At 28.7% G+C, this 15,434-nt stretch overlaps 1 protein-coding gene across 1 annotated transcript in view; it reads left to right on the plus strand.

Moving 5' to 3' along the window:
- LOC139506062 (ATP-binding cassette sub-family D member 3-like) overlaps window positions 1-10,175 on the plus strand; it is a 56,879-nt gene extending 46,704 nt beyond the window's left edge. Inside the window, exons 23-27 of the mRNA XM_071295351.1 lie at window positions 1,447-1,497; window positions 6,530-6,574; window positions 7,154-7,258; window positions 8,006-8,062; window positions 8,671-10,175. Of these exons, the coding sequence (XP_071151452.1) occupies window positions 1,447-1,497; window positions 6,530-6,574; window positions 7,154-7,258; window positions 8,006-8,062; window positions 8,671-8,748 (336 nt within the window). The 3' untranslated portion in view covers window positions 8,749-10,175. The remainder of the gene's footprint in view (window positions 1-1,446; window positions 1,498-6,529; window positions 6,575-7,153; window positions 7,259-8,005; window positions 8,063-8,670) is intronic.
- Window positions 10,176-15,434: the final 5,259 nt, after the last annotated feature.

The raw sequence follows: 15,434 nt of genomic DNA on the forward strand, positions 1-15,434 counted from the left end.
GTAATTTCTGTATTTTATAAGTATCTCAAAAAATTATGCATTTTTTTATTCAGAAATATACATATTTATCAAATGGTCATGAATTGAGAAAAAAACGTCATTTTTGCTGTATATTTATCAAAATTATAAAAAATGCATTATTTACAGTTTTATAAAATTTGGCCCACATGGTCCGAGACCACAATTGTCGTCCCTTGATTTTCGTTGTTCACGAATATAGTCCCTAGTGTTGACAGTCGGTTACTTGCCATTAATTTTTATACCCCTTCCAAATTTATTTCTCCATGTTTAATGCCTCAAATTGTAAGTAGGGGGGTGAAATTACACTGTAAAAAAATTTGGGTCCAAAATTTTAAAGGAAAGTAGTGATTTGGTCCAGCTGAAAAAGGTTAAAAATTAGCACTTCGGAAGCTGTCAAAAGATTTCAAGACGCCCTTAACATAGTATTGTCCATATTTTGAGTTAGAGCCGATGAAGTTTTCTATAATTTTGATATAATTTGTCCCAAAAGTAGTACAACACACTGTAAAAATTTCTTTGAGAAAGCGCAGGTGGGATTTTTTTTATTTTCATTTATGTTCTAAAAGAAATGCACTACGAAATAATTGTGTTCTCGGACCACATAATCTTCCTGCAAAATGAAACAAAATGTCATTTTAAAAAATAGGGGTCCATGCACTCGTTTTCAAATTAAATCAGTTTGAATGATAAAAATCAATCGAAAAATGCATCTTTTCCCGATATGTCACAGTTTGACGTCGCGAAAATAACATTTTACGTTAGCAACGTCATTACCTCCCCTGCAACTGTATCGTATGCCCTTAATAGTCAATTTTTAACAATTTTCATAATTTTTTGTAAATTTTTAGAAAATATTTTCCACTGTAATTACTGGGCCAAGTTCATTATAGATGGAGCTAATTGTACATTTGTAGCAACAAGAATGTTCAGTAAAGAAAGATCTACAAACATATCACCATCACCAAAACGCAATTTGTCATGAATTTATGTGTCCATTGTTTAATATGCACATAGACCAAGGTGAGCGACACAGGCTCTTGAGAGCCTTTAGTTTATAATTACATCTTTATAAATAGCATGAAATTAACAAAAGTTTGTTAAGAACTTAAAAAAAGAGATGATTTCAATTTAAGAAAAAATAAACAGCAATGAATGTGTATTGACTGTATATCTCTTACTTTGATACAATATTCCAGGTCTTGATTTCCTTGATAGAAGATTGCTTCTTAATTGATTAGTGGAAGTCATCGCTTTAAAAGGTAAATGGATTTGGGTGCTTAGTCTTATAAATTTCTTTCAGGATTAAAAGATGGATGAAAAATTCATTATTATTTATATGAATAAGGCTTTTTATGCCCCCGCAATAGCAGAGAGGGCCTTCAGTTTTACGCTTGTTGTAATTGATTTTAAATTAAATCTTTATAGGTACAGCTGGAGTACATCCTAGAAAGAGAAGGGGGCTGGGATTCTGTACAAGTAAGTTATGACAGATTCATTAAAAGTGTTGATCTTTTGCTTTTCATTGTATCAAGTGCATGAAGGGATTTTCTATCATGAATTTCTTATAAAAAAATGCACAATGTTGTGAAATGTTTTGCTTTTCAAATAAAACTGTCTTGAGCAACTATTTGTCTATAACACAGCTTTTTTATCTATATGTTTTGGAATTTTTTTAACTAGTTTGAATACTCATTCCACATTTAAAGTTTTAAATGAGTTTGAGAACTTGTTAAGCATTTGAAGTTTGTTATATATGAGTTTGTTCCACATATATGAGGTGTTTTTTTTATAAGTTGAGTACTCATTCCAAGTTTAAAGGTTTTTTTAATGAGTTTAAGAATTTTTTAATCTTTAATAAGAACTTATTCCACATATAAAGATTTTAAAAAGAATTTATTCCATATATAAAGTTTTTAATAAAATCTTATTCCACTTATCAAGTTTTTATTGAGTTTAAGAACTTATACCACATATAGGGTTTTTAATAAGAACTTATTCCACATATAAAGTTGTTTAATAAGAACTTATTCCACATATATGGTTTTAATAAGAACTTATTCCACATATATGGTTTTAATAAGAACTTATTCCACATATATGGTTTTAATAAGAACTTATTCCACATATAAAGTTTTTAATAAGAACTTATTCCACATATATGGTTTTAATAAGAACTTATTCCACATATATGGTTTTAATAAGAACTTATTCCACATATATGGTTTTAATAAGAACTTATTCCACATATAAAGTTTTTAATAAGAACTTATTCCACATATATGGTTTTAATAAGAACTTATTCCACATATATGGTTTTAATAAGAACTTATTCCACATATAAAGTTTTTAATAAGAACTTATTCCACATATATGGTTTTAATAAGAACTTATTCCACATATAAAGTTGTTTAATAAGAACTTATTCCACATATATGGTTTAAATAAGAACTTATTCCACATATAAAGTTGTTTAATAAGAACTTATTCCACATATAAAGTTTTTAATAAGAACTTATTCCACATATAAAGTTTTTAATAAGGACTTATTCCACATATAAAGATTTTAAAAAGAACTTATTCCACATATAAAGTTTTTAATAAGAACTTATTCCACATATATGGTTTTAATAAGAACTTATTCCACATATATGGTTTTAATAAGAACTTATTCCACATATATGGTTTTAATAAGAACTTATTCCACATATAAAGTTTTTAATAAGAACTTATTCCACATATATGGTTTTAATAAGAACTTATTCCACATATATGGTTTTAATAAGAACTTATTCCACATATAAAGTTTTTAATAAGAACTTATTCCACATATATGGTTTTAATAAGAACTTATTCCACATATATGGTTTTAATAAGAACTTATTCCACATATAAAGTTTTTAATAAGAACTTATTCCACATATATGGTTTTAATAAGAACTTATTCCACATATAAAGTTGTTTAATAAGAACTTATTCCACATATATGGTTTAAATAAGAACTTATTCCACATATAAAGTTGTTTAATAAGAACTTATTCCACATATAAAGTTTTTAATAAGAACTTATTCCACATATAAAGTTTTTAATAAGGACTTATTCCACATATAAAGATTTTAAAAAGAACTTATTCCACATATAAAGTTTTTAATAAGAACTTATTCCACATATATGGTTTTAATAAGAACTTATTCCACATATATGGTTTTAATAAGAACTTATTCCACATATATGGTTTTAATAAGAACTTATTCCACATATAAAGTTTTTAATAAGAACTTATTCCACATATATGGTTTTAATAAGAACTTATTCCACATATAAAGTTGTTTAATAAGAACTTATTCCACATATATGGTTTTAATAAGAACTTATTCCACATATATGGTTTTAATAAGAACTTATTCCACATATATGGTTTTAATAAGAACTTATTCCACATATATGGTTTTAATAAGAACTTATTCCACATATATGGTTTTAATAAGAACTTATTCCACATATAAAGTTGTTTAATAAGAACTTATTCCACATATATGGTTTTAATAAGGACTTATTCCACAAATAAAAGAAAAGTTTTTAATAAGAACTTATTCCACATATATGGTTTTAATAAGAACTTATTCCACATATAAAGTTTTTAATAAGAACTTATTCCACATATATGGTTTTAATAAGAACTTATTCCACATATAAAGTTTTTAATAAGAACTTATTCCACATATATGGTTTTAATAAGAACTTATTCCACATATAAAGTTGTTTAATAAGAACTTATTCCACATATAAAGTTTTAATAAGAACTTATACCACATATAAAGTTTTTAATAAGAACTTATACCACATATAAAGTTGTTTAATAAGAACTTATACCACATATAAAGTTTTTAATAAGGACTTATACCACATATAAAGTTGTTTAATAAGAACTTATTCCACATATAGGGTTTTTAATAAGAACTTATTCCACATATAAAGTTGTTTAATAAGAACTTATTCCACATATATGGTTTTAATAAGAACTTATTCCACATATAAAGTTTTTAATAAGAACTTATTCCACATATAAAGTTGTTTAATAAGAACTTATTCCACATATATGGTTTTAATAAGAACTTATTCCACATATATGGTTTTAATAAGAACTTATTCCACATATAAAGTTTTTAATAAGAACTTATTCCACATATATGGTTTTAATAAGAACTTATTCCACATATAAAGTTGTTTAATAAGAACTTATTCCACATATATGGTTTTAATAAGAACTTATTCCACATATATGGTTTTAATAAGAACTTATTCCACATATATGGTTTTAATAAGAACTTATTCCACATATATGGTTTTAATAAGAACTTATTCCACATATAAAGTTGTTTAATAAGAACTTATTCCACATATAAAGTGTTTAATAAGAACTTATTCCACATATATGGTTTTAATAAGGACTTATTCCACAAATAAAAAAAAAGTTTTTAATAAGAACTTATTCCACATATATGGTTTTAATAAGAACTTATTCCACATATAAAGTTTTTAATAAGAACTTATTCCACATATATGGTTTTAATAAGAACTTATTCCACATATAAAGTTTTTAATAAGAACTTATTCCACATATATGGTTTTAATAAGAACTTATTCCACATATAAAGTTGTTTAATAAGAACTTATTCCACATATAAAGTTTTAATAAGAACTTATACCACATATAAAGTTTTTAATAAGAACTTATACCACATATAAAGTTGTTTAATAAGAACTTATACCACATATAAAGTTTTTAATAAGGACTTATACCACATATAAAGTTGTTTAATAAGAACTTATTCCACATATAGGGTTTTTAATAAGAACTTATTCCACATATAAAGTTGTTTAATAAGAACTTATTCCACATATATGGTTTTAATAAGAACTTATTCCACATATAAAGTTTTTAATAAGAACTTATTCCACATATAAAGTGTTTAATAAGAACTTATTCCACATATATGGTTTTAATAAGGACTTATTCCACAAATAAAAAAAAAGTTTTTAATAAGAACTTATTCCACATATATGGTTTTAATAAGAACTTATTCCACATATAAAGTTTTTAATAAGAACTTATTCCACATATATGGTTTTAATAAGAACTTATTCCACATATAAAGTTTTTAATAAGAACTTATTCCACATATATGGTTTTAATAAGAACTTATTCCACATATAAAGTTGTTTAATAAGAACTTATTCCACATATAAAGTTTTAATAAGAACTTATACCACATATAAAGTTTTTAATAAGAACTTATACCACATATAAAGTTGTTTAATAAGAACTTATACCACATATAAAGTTTTTAATAAGGACTTATACCACATATAAAGTTGTTTAATAAGAACTTATTCCACATATAGGGTTTTTAATAAGAACTTATTCCACATATAAAGTTGTTTAATAAGAACTTATTCCACATATATGGTTTTAATAAGAACTTATTCCACATATATGGTTTTAATAAGAACTTATTCCACATATATGGTTTTAATAAGAACTTATTCCACATATAAAGTTTTTAATAAGAACTTATTCCACATATATGGTTTTAATAAGAACTTATTCCACATATATGGTTTTAATAAGAACTTATTCCACATATATGGTTTTAATAAGAACTTATTCCACATATAAAGTTTTTAATAAGAACTTATTCCACATATATGGTTTTAATAAGAACTTATTCCACATATATGGTTTTAATAAGAACTTATTCCACATATAAAGTTTTTAATAAGAACTTATTCCACATATATGGTTTTAATAAGAACTTATTCCACATATAAAGTTGTTTAATAAGAACTTATTCCACATATATGGTTTAAATAAGAACTTATTCCACATATAAAGTTGTTTAATAAGAACTTATTCCACATATAAAGTTTTTAATAAGAACTTATTCCACATATAAAGTTTTTAATAAGGACTTATTCCACATATAAAGATTTTAAAAAGAACTTATTCCACATATAAAGTTTTTAATAAGAACTTATTCCACATATATGGTTTTAATAAGAACTTATTCCACATATATGGTTTTAATAAGAACTTATTCCACATATATGGTTTTAATAAGAACTTATTCCACATATAAAGTTTTTAATAAGAACTTATTCCACATATATGGTTTTAATAAGAACTTATTCCACATATATGGTTTTAATAAGAACTTATTCCACATATAAAGTTGTTTAATAAGAACTTATACCACATATAAAGTTGTTTAATAAGAACTTATACCACATATAAAGTTTTTAATAAGGACTTATACCACATATAAAGTTGTTTAATAAGAACTTATTCCACATATAGGGTTTTTAATAAGAACTTATTCCACATATAAAGTTGTTTAATAAGAACTTATTCCACATATATGGTTTTAATAAGAACTTATTCCACATATAAAGTTTTTAATAAGAACTCATTCCACATATAAAGTGTTTAATAAGTTGATGTATTTACAGGATTGGATGGATGTGTTAAGTGGTGGAGAGAAACAAAGAGTTGCAGTAAGTACAGACGTACTCAGTTATTTTTTAAAGTGATTTATTTTTATATGATGATCTTTAACAAATCAGTATTGATCATATTTTTGATTTTTCATCATAGACAATAGTATCAGAATGTTAACTGTAGAATGACATAGAACTTTGCTTATAAGAATTTTCTTACATCCCATTGGCTTAGTTTGGAGCTATTTAATGTTACCCTTATTCCACAACAAACAGCTATATAGAATTTCCTTCTAAATGCCTTCATATATTTAGCTGTTTTGTAGTATGTGCGTCAACTATGATGGGTAACAAATCAAGTTTACGTTAGTTTGGTTCCGCTTTGCTGATTTATGCAAAAAATTCAGGCTTTGAACTTTATAAATTTCAACACCTAATAATTGTTTAAAGCTTGTTTTGCAAGAAGTGTCATTTATGTCATTCCGACTCATCTAGTTATTATAAAATATTGAACATTCTTAAAAGGCTTTCATGAGGTAGAGTTATAGAAAATTTGTGTAAATTATCTAATTGTAGAATAAAATCATAGTATATAGTATTTGTTCATCATTCTGAAGGTATCCTTGCTTGTTGTAGATGGCCAGATTACTTTATCATAAGCCACAGTTTGCTATCCTAGATGAATGTACGAGTGCGGTCAGTGTGGATGTAGAGGGTTTTATTTATCAGTATTGTAGAGAGGTTTGTAATTTATCTTAAATTGATATGTCCTCAATTCCAACTGATGCAATGCATTTACATTGATATTTGTTTAAACCTGCAATATGTATTATTAAGTCAGTTAAATTAATAATTTTCAATACACAAACGTAGTCAAAGATCTCAGTAAAATGTTCACAGTCTACAACACAATCAATGATCTAAAAGATAGATATTAAAGAGACATTAAAACCAATAAGTAGAAGAATAATTTAACTTTCAACATCATTTATTTTATTAAAAATAGCATTTACAAAAAGTATGACAGATTACTGTATATTTTCTTTTTAAGTTTTCTCATTAAATTTCTACATTTTGTTTTTTATTATTTCTTGGAAATAAACTCATCATAGATACCAGGACTAAATTTTGTAGAAAATTCCTTTAGGTTGAATAAGCTTTTTGTATAAGACTCTATAAACAGATATATTTTAATCAACCATGAGGAAGACTGTGTTATTTACATTAATTATACCCTTCATTGTACAATGGGAGACAAGCAGTAGTATTAACATGGAGTGAGGACAAATTGGACAAAAGTGACATGCAAGTTTATCATGGTGATAGAAAATTTGTAATTGGCGAAACATTTAAATTGATTAGCCCCTTAATCTGCAAATAGGTATCCAATGAATAATGAGGAATTCATGGTACTCTGATGTTACTTGGTATTGAGATTTAACACTCTGTGTGATACCTGTTATCATAATATGTGTATTATATTTATAGGTTGGAATAACATTGTTTACAGTATCACACAGAAAGTCATTATGGAAACATCATGAGGTTTGTATATTACTCTTTAACTGTGACAGTGTTGATAATGGTTTTACTGTAACTATCACTTCTTTAATATTATTCTAATTCCTATTTAACCATGACCCAAAGTAATATAACTTTATAGTGTTAAAGAATAATATGTAATGTAAAATCAGTTGATAAAATGAACTCAAAATCATGAGTTTGATAACTAGAATGATCTGGACCATTGTGTAGGGAGTCCAAAAAGTAAATGGAAATTTATCAATTTTCATGGAATATTTGTGGTAGATAAAAATGTGTGATATTTATGACATCATGAAAAGACTGCTAATATGCACATTTTCAGCAAAAAGACATATTAGTTTTCTCGTTATTGATTTAACTATGATTCAATGTGATATTGGTCAATAAAATTTAATTTGAAAATTTCTTCCTGAAGTTCAATACACATAAACTGGAATTCCTTTTAACTATATAGTGAACCTCATGTACAAATATTCAGTTTTCTGGATAAAAAAAAGTGAAATCACAAAAATACCAAATACAGAGGAAAATTCAAAACAGAATAAACCATTTGGTTTAATATTTGTAAGATTCCTGTGTCCTAATTTTTATTGTTTTTTCCATTTCAGTTTTACCTACAGATGGATGGTAGAGGAGCGTACGAGTTCAAACCAATTACATCTGATACCACAGAGTTTGGATCTTGACAACTGCTTTAATGATAGGACTTTTAAAACTGAAAACATTGTATTTTATTAATATGTATATACAACAATTTGTACAAATTGTACTGTGATGTATATAATGTACACATTGTTCAATTACATGTAAAACTTTTGATGGGATGTATTTTGTATAGATCTTATTCATGAACTGTACAAATTGTTCAATTAATTTTAATGTGATGTATTTAGTGTAAACATTGTTCCATGAATTGTACAAATTGTACAGTGATGTTGTATAGAGTGTACACTCTGTTCATTTATTTGTACTGTGATGTTTATAGTGTACACAGGGGGGAGAAGGGGGTATCAACATACTTAGTTTGATACAGACATTTGGCTCTATAGCTGTTGTTTCATTCATATAATCATGTATGCGAAGAACACAGTTTTTAACGACAACTCAACAGAAGGTAAACAGGTATGACCCATCACATTGATGAAATATTAACCCATTGAAATATTTAACATGTCAAAACAATTAACCCTGTACCACCCTTATATTGGGAGAGACTCTATGTGAGGGTACAAGTTGTTTTATTACTTGTACAAATCGTGATATGATGTATATTCTGTACACAATGTTTCATTACTTGTACAATTTGTGATGTGATATTTAATGTCATAATATAATTGTGTATACATTGTACAATGAGTATAATACAGGTGGGTTTTTTTTATCAGGATGTACATATGATTAAAAAACAATTTATAGATAATTATGATGACATAGAATAGAAAATATTATTTATTTATAGATAAAACTTGTGATAATGAAAAATTTTCAAATTTGTATTTTTCTGACTGATTCTGACGTTATTTTAAGGTAGATTACAAGCCAAAATCTGATTAAAAGAAAATGTAATTTGGAACACTATTATCCCTCTAAAACGGATTATACTCAACCGTTAATTTAACAGTTTCAAACTTTTGGGTAAGATTTTCATTGACAAATTAACTAATGACTTGGGAAGATCTTTATGTTTTTATTCACAATCTGCTCACCTGTTGTATTTGTGAACTTCTCATATTTACAATCTACCCTCCTGAAATATGTGGAAGTTGTCATATTTCATATTTGAGATGATTTTTTTATCGTAACATTTTATAATTGGACACAGTCTAATATACAGAGATTGTTTATATAGAAGTAATCATTGTAGATAATTGAAGTAAAACAGAATTTCTGACTAGATTTCATATTTTAACAAATAGTCACAATCTTTTCCATTTCTGTTTGTTACTCATCTGATAATAACTTATCAAGCTGAATAAGCTTATGATTTTTAATAAAAAGTTTTATATCTGTTTTAATACATCTTCTTACATAATGTAAAGGACTAGTGTAGCTTGTGGACTTATTTGGTTAACATTGGTTCTATTAATTCATTAAAATAAAGAATCGTATAAAACCATTGCAATTCACATTTTTGTCGAGCCTGCAACTTTTGTTGCAGAAAGCTCGACATAGGGATAGTGATCCGGCGGCGGCGGTGTTAGCTAACTTCTTAAAAGCTTTATATTTTAGAAGGTAGAAGACCTGGATGCTTCATACTTTGTATATAGATGCCTCATGTTACGAACTTTCCGTCACTCACATGGCCAATGTCCTTGACCTCATTTTCATGGTTCAGTGACTACTTGAAAAAAAAGTTAACATTTTTTGTAATGATAAATTCTCGCTTATTATAAGTAATTGGATAACTACATTTGGTATGTGCGTACCTTGCAAGGTCCTCATGCCTGTCAGACAGTTTTCACTTGACCTTGACCTCAATTCATGGATCAGTGAACAAGGTTAAGTTTTGGTGGTCAAGTCCATATCTCAGATACTATAAGCAATAGGTCTAGTATATTTGGTGTATGGAAGGACTGTAAGGTGTACATGCCCAACTGGCAGGTGTCATCTGACCTTGACCTCATTTTCATGGTTCAGTGGTTATAGTTAAGATTTTGTGTTTTGGTCTGTTTTTGTAATACTATATGCAATAGGTCTACTATATTTGGTCTATGGAATGATTGTAAGGTGTATATGTCTAGCTGACCGGTGTCATCTGACCTTGACCTCATTTCGTGGTTCAGTGGTTATAGTTAAGTTTTTTGTGTTTTGGTCTGTTTTTCTAATACTATATGCAATAGGTCTACTATATTTGGTGTATGGAATGATTGTAAGGTGTACATGTCTAGCTGACAGGTGTCATCTGACCTTGACCTCATTTTCATGGTTCAGTGGTCAAAGTTAGGTTTTTGTGTTTTGGTCTGTTTTTCTAATACTATATGCAATAGGTCTACTATATTTGGTGTATGGAAATATTTTATGATCTATATGTCTGTTACGCAGGTTTTATTTGACCTTGACCTCATTTTCACGGTCCATTGATCAATGTTTCGTTTTCTTTGTTAATGTTGAGTTTATTTGACAGTTGATATTTAGGTCTATCAACATAATATCAATGATTAGTAAAGAAGGCGAGACATTTCAGTGTGTGCACTCTTGTTATTATACTCAGAAGGAAGACTCAGAAAATGTAATTATTTAAGTAGCACTGATGACTCTGACGTTCGTTTTTTCACACCATACTTAAATACAATTGTTAACAGTGCTATACTTATAGTCGTTTTGTCAACACCATACTCAAATACAATTGTTAGCACTAGTGCTATACTTCTGATAGCTATAGTCCTGTAATGTTGTGATGTCATTTTAATGTTATATTTCACATGGCCATAAAAGAGGGAGGTTTGGCATGCCACAAAACCAGGTTCAACCCACCATTTTTTTCTTTTTAAAAAATGTCCTGTACCAAGTCAGGAATATGGTCATTGTTATATTATAGTTCGTTTCTGTTTGTGTTACATTTTAACGTTGTGTTTCTTTTATATCGTTTGCTTTCTGTGTCACGGTACTTTTCTATCCCAAATTCATGTATTTAGTTTTGATGTTATATTTGTTACACGCATAGGGTTTTGTCTAATGCTTAGTTCGTTTCTGTGTGTGTTACATTTTTAACCGGTTTTTTGTGACAAAAATGTCGGTTATTGATTTGGGGATGTACGGTGGGCGGGCGGGCGGCAATCAAATGTTGTCCATGCATTAACTCATGAACTGTTCAACCAAAGCTTCCCAAATTTTATTATGTTGTTACTGACAACTAAATGAAGGTCAAGTTCAATAATGGCGATTTTGACTTTTACCGTTCAGGAGTTATGGTTCTTGAAAGATTGAAAAATGGTGTTTCCTGTCGTGTCCGTGCATTTACACATGAACTGTTTTACCAAAGCTTCCCAAATTTTAATATGTTGTTATTGATGACAAAATAGAGGTCAAGTTCAATAATGACGATTTTGACTTTTACCGTTCAGGAGTTATGGTTCTTGAAAGATTGAAAAATGGTGTTTCCAGTCGTGTCCGTGCATTTTCTCATCAACCATTCAACCAAAGCTTTTGAAATTTTTATATGTTGTTACTGATGGCAAATTAGAGGTCAAGTTCAATAATGACGATTTTGACTTTTACCGTTCAGGAGTTATGGTTCTTGAAAGATTGTGAAATGGCGTTTCCATTCACGTTGTTGCATTTACTCATGAACCATTCAATCTAAGCTTTTCAAATTTTAAGATGTTGATACTGATGACAAAATGGAGGTCAAATTTGATATTGACGATTTTCACTTTCTTGTGATATTGCCAGGACACAAATAGATATTAATAAATCCGGTTTGCTGTCGTTGTGACAGCCTCTTGTATCATCATTTTCTTGTAATTAATGCATTTCCCTCGGTTTTGGTTAATGACCCGGATTTGTGTTTATGAGTTTTGAACATCGGTATACTACTGTTGCCTTTATTTGTCAACACCATAATTAAATACAATTGTTAGCACTAGTGATATACTTATGATCATTTTGTCAACACCATACTGAAATACAATTGTTAGCACTAGTGCTATACTTATGATCGTTTTGTCAAGACCATACTTGAATACAATTGTTAGCACTAGTGTTATACTCATGTTCGTTTTGTTCATACCATACTTAAATAATACTTAAATGTTTAGGTAAAAAAAATATCTATATATTGTTGTTTTGTTGATTTTAGAAAAACCTAAGACAGAGGAATTTTCTCTTTTCTAAACTTTTTGAGCAAGGTATTAGTGGCAATATTTTCCATTTAATTAATGATATGTACACATGTGTTAAATATTCAGTTAAATTTGATTCCGGACTGACTGATTCCATAAATACAATTGTTAGCACTAGTGCTATACTTATGATGGTTTTTTTGTCAACACCATACTTAATTACAGTTGTTAGCACTAGTGCTATACTAATGATTGTTTTGTCATTAAATACAGTTTGGGATTTTTCAAACTACTCTCCTAATCTTTCAATAATTGATTTCACTCACTTTGGTTATTAAAATTTCCTGTACCTGTCAGTCTTTATTTATAGTCCGGTTCTATATATATCAGGAACCTTAGTCGTATTCAGCACAACAGTTTGGAATTTTGGGTCACCGGTGCTCTTCAAGTTTGATTTGTACTTGTTTGGCTTTATAACTATTTTGATCTGAGCGTCACTGATGAGTCTTATGTAGACGAAACGAGCGTCTGGCGTGTTAAATCATAATCCTGGTACCTTTGATAGCTATTTACACCACTGGGTCGATCCTACTTTTGGTGGACGTTTCGTCCCCGAGGGTATCACCAGCCCGGTAGACAGCACTTCGGTGTTGACATGAATATCAATTATATTGTCATTTTATAAATTTCCTGTTACAAAACTTTGAATTTTTTGAAAAAACTAAAGATTTTCTTATCCCAGGAATAGACAACCTTAGCCGTATTTGGCACAATATTTTTGAATTTTAGGTCCTCGGTGCTCTTAAACTTTGTACTTGTTTGGCTTTATAACTATTTTGATATGCGCGTCACTGATGAGTCTTATGTAGACGAAATGCGCATCTGGCGTATTACATTATAATCCTGGTACCTTTGATAACTATATAAACATACTTTTTCGAACGCTGCATAGGCGGACCAAAAACATCTGATTTCTGGCCTACTATTAAACCTTTTATTACAAACAAAGGTAGCAACTTCACAAAAAATATCATTCTATGTGATGAAGAAACCATAAGTGACCAAAAGAAAGTAGCAGAACACTTCAATGACTTTTTTATAAATGTGGCTAAAGATATTGGCAACAACACACCTGCTAATAATAACCATCCAAGTGTTAAAAAAATACACGAAAACAAAACTGCCACACAACAACTTGAATTTAGTGCCATCTCAAATGAATTTGTAGATAAACAACTTAAAAAATTGAACATAAAAAAGGCAACAGGAATAGATGGCATTTCAGTTAAAGTTCTAAAACTAGCACAACTAGTTATCACAAAACCAATAACTGAATTGATAAACAAGACTATAAAATTTCCAGACAAATTAAAAGAGGCACAAGTTGTACCACTGCATAAAAAGAACAATGTACTTGATGTGGGCAACTATAGACCAGTAAGTATACTTCCAGCAATTTCAAAATTTTTTGAACGAGCAATTTACAACCAGCTAGTTGAATACTTCAATACACACTTTCATCCATACTTATCTGCTTTTCGACCAAAATATGGATGTCAAACTTCTCTACTCAGAATCATCGAAGACTGTAAAACGGCACTTGATCAAAATAAGTTTATTGGCTCAATTCTAAAGGATCTATCTAAGGCTTTCGATTGTCTCCCTCACGATCTTCTACTGCTTAAGCTTGAGCCATATGGTCTTTCAACTTCCTCATTAATACTCATTAAAAATTACTTATCTAACAGGAAACAATGTGTTCGAGTTGGCTCTAGTCTGAGCAATTGGCAAAACATATATAAAGGAGTACCACAAGGTTCTATTCTAGGTCCTATACTGTTTAACATCTTCATTAATGACATATTTCACTTCACCACAAACAGTTCACTTAACAATTATGCTGATGACAACACATTATCTTATGCAAATAGAGATATAGACACCGTTATCTCCACACTTGAAAAAGACAGTTTGGCTCTGATAGAATGGTTTTCTTCCAATCAAATGAAGGCAAACCCTAAAAAATTTCAAGCTTTGGCAATTGGCAAAAAAACAATGGGCAAAAACATTACATTTGATCTAGCAGGTAACAAAATAAAATGTGAAAAAGAGGTCAAACTATTAGGCATCACCATTGACTTTGAACTAAATTTCAACACGCATATATCAAACATCTGCAAAAAAGCATCCAGACAACTAAATGTTTTAAAAAGACTTGGCAAATACTTAAACAAACTTGGAAAACTAACAATATATCACTCCTTTATTATGTCAAACTTTAATTTCTGCTCATTGTCCTGGCATTTCTGCAGCGAGGCCAACACTACAAAAATTGAAAAAGTACAAGAAAGAGCACTTCGCTTCATTTACCAGGATCACAATAGCACATATGAAGACTTACTTTTAAAATCAAAAATACCATCACTTAAAGTAAGACGCCTAAGAACCATGGCAATAGAGGTCTTTAGAACAGTCAATCATGAAAATCCAGTGTACCTCCATGATCTTATAAATATTAAAAAAACAAAATATTCTTTCAGATACCAAAATTTAGCTGAAATACCTGACGTAAGAACAACAAGGTATGGCTT

The sequence above is a fragment of the Mytilus edulis genome, chromosome 1 (genome assembly GCF_963676685.1).
Source record: "Mytilus edulis chromosome 1, xbMytEdul2.2, whole genome shotgun sequence".
NCBI classification, from domain to species: Eukaryota; Metazoa; Mollusca; class Bivalvia; order Mytilida; family Mytilidae; genus Mytilus; species Mytilus edulis.